The 7,157-nt window shown below is 31.4% G+C and overlaps 1 protein-coding gene across 1 annotated transcript; it reads left to right on the top strand.

Annotated features, from left to right (window-relative positions):
* Positions 1-206: 206 nt before the first annotated feature.
* Positions 207-2,631, top strand: LOC127742828 (uncharacterized). The gene is made up of 3 exons (XM_052255562.1): positions 207-442; positions 939-1,070; positions 2,322-2,631. Exons 1-3 carry the CDS (start codon positions 207-209, stop codon positions 2,629-2,631), a joined length of 678 nt encoding a protein of 225 aa, XP_052111522.1.
* The last annotated feature ends 4,526 nt before the right edge of the window (positions 2,632-7,157 follow it).

Genomic DNA, 7,157 nt, shown 5'->3' on the forward strand with positions numbered 1-7,157 from the left:
GGTTAGTAGAAGGTTATCCATATGATGCATCAGTTTGTAAGTGATGTGGCAAATTTCAGTACCACGTCGTAATGAAGAATTTTTACATAAACTAGATAACCCCTCCCCTTAATACGAAATATCATTATAGAGAGTCAAGGGTGTGTTCTTTATGATTAAAACCCTAAGGTTGTCATTCTTCCATCAGTCGAGGTCTTTTGCAGACCATGACTGGTAATGAAGGAGGGTCTTGGTCACACAGTACGGAGAAAAGGACGTGTGGTATGGAGGAGAGTTTTAGTGCAACAGTGGATTCTAGTGGTAGTAGCCTCGTAGAAGTATCGAAAAAGAGGAAGAAGAAATTCATGACACCAACTTGTAACTGTGGCACTTACATCATCTTATTCGAGTCTCACACTTTAGAGAATCCAAATAGGTTTTTTTTTTGTGTTTATACTTCAAGGTATGATTTTGTAGATAATTTTACAGTTGAGTTAGATGTTGTTTATAACTCAAGTTTTTGAAAATTAAATAATGAGTTATTCATGATTTATTATTGTATGTATAAAGTTTCTAACAAAGCCATTTAGGAACAAAGGAAAAGACATTGACTTATATGCATGTATCTATTACTTGTATAATAGGCGTGGCTTATTAAGCCAGGTGTCGCTCTCACGTTTATTTGGAATAAAAACAATGAAAAAGTAGTAACCTAAAAGTAAAATTTATTTTTTCTGTCTCTGCGCTGCTCCGTCTCTCTCGCTTCTTCGTTTCTCACTCTCTCTCTATGTTTCCTTCCTTCATCGTCTCAGTCTCTCACTCTGTCTATGGATCTCCCCCAGGTTTTGTATGTCTCTTCAATCTTCACCAATTTCTTTCTTCATTGTGCTGAAATCACTAATCCCTACGGCCCCCACCTAAAACCCTAATCCTAGCTACTGGAATTTGTTATCTGAAAGCACAGAGAAGGAGGACGCAGTGGAGGCAGCAGACCTCTCCGAAATCCTCAACCCAACCGAGCTAAGCGGATTATTCGTCGGAGAGCACAGTTTTGACGATGGTGATGGTGGGTATCAGCCGGGGAAATGCTCGTGATGATGAGCGACTACCATGTTCGGTCGATATCTCAATTGTCGGTCTCCTTGTGCAAGGTATTCTGCCGATCTCTGTGTTTGTCTGGTACTGCATGTTTAATGTCGTTGATTTAGGGTTTCCTTTGTGGGTTGGTGGTCTTTGATTTGGGGTTTGGTATGTTATTTGTTTTTCGAATGTTTGAGTTGTTCTGATGGTTGACTCTCATCAATTTGAAGTATATTGGTTTTTCTTATCTACTGTTGCTGGGAAAAAGCCTCTACCTTTATTAGTCTTGGAAGATTCCCAACCACTTTGGTCGTTGATTTAGGTTTTGTGTGGCGTCGCATTGCTTCCGTGTATCTTCCCCGTTATTGCACTCTGATTCGCTCACCAGAATAGGTTAGATATCGGATGCTTCGTCGTCGTGTTTTTTAGGATTTCTTTGATTTTGTTTCAAACAAATGTTAATTACTATTATGTATATTGTGATCTGTTGATATATGAAAATATATAAGAGATTAATTGAGTATCCAGCTGGATTCTGATATGAGATTGCATCGCAGTTCTAGGGAAACAGAAATGAGTTCAGAACGTCTACAAGAAAATTAAGTTAAATAATTTTTCTTCTTGCTTATATTTATATAAATTATATTTAATTTTTTTTTTATGGTTTAATAATTTTTTTAGATAATGCATATTTTAGAACGAGTGAAATGAGAAGAATCGGTTGATTGTAGAAAGAGAAAAAGCTTTTGGCTTTTTTTGAAGTTAAAGATGGTTTCTGATATATATTTAGTGGTTATAATATTTTATATGCTAAAGTTTTTGCTTATTTTATGGGTTGTTAGGTTAATATAATACATTGGAATGAGGAGTTATGTTGAGATAATTTTGCTTTTTTTGGTTTTAATTTCTATTTATCTCTTATGAAAATTTGCAATCACTTTGTTGCCTTAGCTTGATTGTATATACGTTTTTGTTTCACATGGAAATATGGCTGGGGTGTTGATCTGATTTGAGAAAAGTGGGAGAAAAGATAATTGTAGGAAGAAGAAAGAAAGCATTTGTGCTTTCAACAAGTGCGGTGATTTGATAGGATCTCAAGGGTGGTTTGACTGTTGATATTTATTTTATTTTGACTGTTGATACTATATCAATTTTTAATCTTTTTATTATGAATGGCATTTTTTTATCTTGAAACTTATTTTCCTCAATTGGGGACTCTTCGATGCAAATGGTGCACCTAATTATATTTTACACTTGACTAGATCAGATACACTCTTAGCAAATGATATCAGCAACCAAACTTTCTGCATTGGAAAGAAGGGTGCTGATCCGAAGATGTTGCATCCTGCACTAGATTGGACGTGTGGACTGGGCAAAGTGGAATGCTCTGCTATACGGCAGGGACAACCATGTGATGAACCAGACAATGTGATTGCATATTCCACTTACGCTTTTGATAGTTACTATCATAAGAAGGGAAAGACTCCTGATTCCTGTGACTTCAATGGAGTGACTACTATCTCCACCACGGATCCAAGTCTGGTGCTATATGCATTTTTTAGTTTAATTTAGCATTGATTAGTTTAAAAGCTCCAATAAAGTTCTTTTATTGTGCACAAATTTTCAATTAGTCTCTATAGCTTAAATATGAATAATTAACTGCTTATACTGTGCAAAATTTTTATGTCAAAAACAGCGATTCTCATTTAATATATAAGGACTTGAATAGGAAACGTCTATTCAAATGAACTTGATTAAAAAACATTTATACCATATAGGGATTTGATTACAAATGTGTAAAACTATAGAAACCCAAATGAGAGATGAACGAATCTAGAGATCTCTAGAGTAATTTTTTTACGAGTGATACATTTTTATCCACTCATTTTCAGATAGTAAATGAGGTCAACAGTTGAGGATACTATTATTTGTTATGTTCTGTGTCTGTTTCTCTCATTTTTTATGTTCTTATCTACTTAGTTTTTTAGTGCAGAGATACTAATCATTTATTGAAGTTTTTTTGTCTTTTTTTTTCTGTTTTTGGTTATGAAATGTTTATTTTCTCTCGAAAAATATTCTTTTCTCTCGGCCAAGAAATTTTTAACTTTAATAGAAAACCATATATTTATTTTAGTTTCACCGATGATATCAAATAACTTTTAAAATTTGGATTACTCATGCCATGTTTCTTAATTTTGTGCTTTCTATTTCTCGATTTTTAAAATATATAATTTGATGCCTTTGGAATAATAAAATACTTTTGTTGTAAAAAGTGAGAAAACCTATAAAATTTGATATGGTACAATTCCAACTGCTGTCGTCCTCATTTTGTATCTTGAGAAGTCGTTACCTGTTTCTTTATTATTTTTTATTTTCGTTATTTCTGTTTGTCCTTTTATTTTTGTCACAACCAAATTGAGTTTCAAAGTCACATGTATACCTTTTTTATGCTGTTCTCTTCAGAATCAAATATTCCTTTGTACATGACTCATCACTGAGGTTTTATCCATAATTATTTCAGCCTTATTTATTCTTGGATAGTGATTTAAGTAATTAATTAGTGTTGTTGTTCTGTCTATTTTTTCACCATCTGCTTCACATTGGAGCTATTTATCTCATATATTTGTAATTGATGAATGATGCTTTTTTACGCAGTTAATTTTGAAGAATTGTTGTATTAAAATAGTGGTAAATTCTTTAAAAATCGGTGTGGTGTAATTTCACTCAGGCTGGTAAGCATTCTATTTTTATTGATTCATTCGTTTATTCCTTTTTTTTCTTGTGTTGTTTGATTTAATTTTTTATTATTTGACACCTGTTTCTACTATTGCTCTACCGTGCTATTAGGCTAGGGTTTAGAGAGACGAGTACCGATTTCTGGGAGAGATTTGTCGAGTGACCGAAAGATATTTAGCTTTACAAGTTTGATTTCTCTCTTCTGATTCTCAGATTTGATGATGTCGGCGGTGAAGATCTTCAATTAGATCTCGGAGGTTAGTTGGGTTTATCTTGATTTAGGATTTCTCATGTATTTTAGGATTTCTCATGTATTCTAGAAATTGTAGGCATTAGATTGAATTTGGGTTTCTAATATGTAATTCATAGTAGTTTTGAATAATTTTAATTATTTATTTGAACACCATCTTCATGAAGAGAGATTTTTTTTCTATTAAATGGAAAGGAGAAACAAGAGGATAAAGTGAAGAGGGTGCAACAACAGGAAGAACATTTTTAGCGTGTTAAGGTAAGAATTAATGTGTTTCTTTCTCAGAGAATATATTCAGTTAAAATTTATTTATCTTCAGAAAATGAGAAGAATTTGATGAACAATATTCTCTTACCATTATAAATAATATCTTTGGATGATCATGAACCCTGAAACAGCTTTTAATAAAAATTGTAACTTAAAAGTGTTATAGACTCTGCTCCTAATTGATTAATTTTTCTTTGGAGATTAAAGAAAAGTTCCTTTGTTGTACATAAATGCATAATTCTTTTAGCTTTGTTAGTTAAAAGTGGCTAATTTTTTAGTTCTAGCAGCAACTGAAACAGAAGCATGTGAAAAAAAAAAACACAATGATCTTGAGACGCATAATAAGAGCTATATACACTTCATATGAAAATACTTCAATTGCTCTCCAAATATCCTAGAAATTGTAGGCATCAGATTGAATTTGGTTTTCTAATATATAATTCATAGTAGCTTTGAATAATTTTAATTTTTTTTTGAACTCTCTCTTCATGAAGAGAGATTCTTTTTCGATTTTCTGTTAGGTTCTTCATTTTCAGTATGCAATGATTTTATTAGGGTTTGCAATTGTGTTTCTGATTTTTCATTGGGGTTTGCGTGTTTCCACGATGATTTCAAACTTAATTGGATCATTTTTGTGTAGTTAAATATGAGTTTTGTAATTTTCTGTTGATTTTAATACTCAATTTTTTATAATGTAGACTGAACTATTGAGCTATTAATACTCATACACACTTCATCTTATTTATTGTTTGATTAGTTATTTTGTTGAATTTTTTATTTCTTTAATCTTTTCATGGATGGGTCTGGAGCTTGGTTGTTGGATGAAGTTTTGATCATGGCCCTCTTTCTCCTTCTGTGCTTTCTTTCTTCTATACCCCACTTTGTTTTAGGGTTAGGTTTAGAGAGGGATGATTTGTGAGAGTGATTGCTGATTGGAATATGGGTAAAATTGAAAAGCTGGATTTGTGGTCATGGAGCTGTCTTTTCGCTTTCATGATGGCAACTGTGAGGTGATCCAATAGATGCGACAGGTTTGTAGGCATTAGATTGATTTAAGTTTTCTAATGATGTATTCATTAGGACGTTTGCTCTATTAGGTCTTCCTTTGTTTTCTTCAATTTGTTGTTGAAAAAAGCTACAACAATAATAGAAGTATAATATCTAAAATTAGTTTCAGTATTTAAAGTATATAATTATAAATTTGAGAATCAATTCGGGAATAAGGAAGTTTATTATAGTTCACAAAATGAGTTAAATAAACACTATTATGAGAAAATTTTCTTTTATATAGGGTTAAAGTTTTTTTTCTTAATATCTTTGTGTAATTTCTTTTTTCGTAGTAATATGATATTGTGAATTATGAGTGCTCTTTTATTGATTCTTTAAAATTTTTACATCATACTTTGCTTTGCTTTACTTTTTTTATTTATTTATTTTTGTTATTCTCTCCCACTTTTGCATTTCTCTCGAATTTTATTTTTTATTTTTACCAAATTTTATTTGGTATAAGTTTTTACTATTATTAGCGGCATTTGGATTCTAAAAGCAGTTTTTCGTTCACTATGAGTTTCGGAAAGAAGTGGGACGTGGCCGTTTTGTGTACACTTACTCTGTTAAGTGCAAAAAAAGGACCTTCAAAGGGCATGAGGTTGATATAAAAAACAAAGGTCTCAGTGTTTATTTGTATTTTTATTAATAAAGCTTTGGTTTTGATTGGTTCTCGAGTTTTATGTTTTTAGAGTTTTGGTAAAGGTCTCAGTTTTTATTACATACAATTTTTTTCCTTTTACTTAGTGGATTCTCAAAAGTTAATGGTGTACTAGAGTGTGTTGTAAATACTCTTCAACTCTGGTTTCACTAATTTCTTTCTCTCATATTAATTTGTTTATTTGATAATTTATTGGATAAATCTTGCTCTCTTATATGATTTTCTTCGTTCAGCTAGAATTGCAGATTTATGGAGGAGACTGTGTCCTAGATGCACAATGAATTTACTAGCACTATTCTAAAAGGTATGGTCCTTTTTACCCATTCTCTTTGAATACTACATTATATATTGTGCCTTCTTATTTATTCTCCCCCAATTTTCTTGGGCATATCTCAAAAATTTCAATTTTGTTTAAATAATGAGTCTTTATTTATGGTCGTTATTTTGGCTCTGATAACCTCAACTATCTTTTGTAACTGCTATTATGTCATGCTTATAATTTTACTGTTTATAACCATCCTTTGCCTTGTGGGTTAAATTTTTTGTTTGTTGCTAATATAATCAAAGTTACTTAAGTTTATTATGATGCCAAAAGATAATCTGAGCTTCTCATTATATAGGTGTTAAATGATTAATTTAAAATTGCCAGAAAACTTTATTAGTATTTCACTCAGGATATTAATCTGCTTTTAGAAATTGGATATTTGTTAGACTCTAGAGACTTTTAAATTTTTGGATTGTTACAATTTTTTTACCGATGAAGACATTGATGGTTCTCTATGTTATCAAGCTCTAAATGGGTTAAGAAATATGCTTATTTAAGGATCAATTTTATAAGCTGATCAAATATGCAGATTTTGTTGGTTTTCTTTTAGTTTCTATCAGAGGGAAGAAAAAATACACAAGATTTTGAGTTGGGGTTCTTTTTTTGTACCATTACTTTATTTTTATCACTGATGTATAATTTTGTATTGTAACCAATATTTTAGAAAACATATCTCTTTTTTGCGATAAATAACATAATTCGGGGATCACTGCTATGCAAAAAGAAAAAGCGTATAAATACATCTACTATAGCATGAACTGTTGAAAAATTGTTTCTACTTTGTTAGTTTGTCTTATACTGTAAAGTTCAAG

Source organism: Arachis duranensis, chromosome 10, assembly GCF_000817695.3.
Source record: "Arachis duranensis cultivar V14167 chromosome 10, aradu.V14167.gnm2.J7QH, whole genome shotgun sequence".
NCBI classification, from domain to species: domain Eukaryota; kingdom Viridiplantae; phylum Streptophyta; class Magnoliopsida; order Fabales; family Fabaceae; genus Arachis; species Arachis duranensis.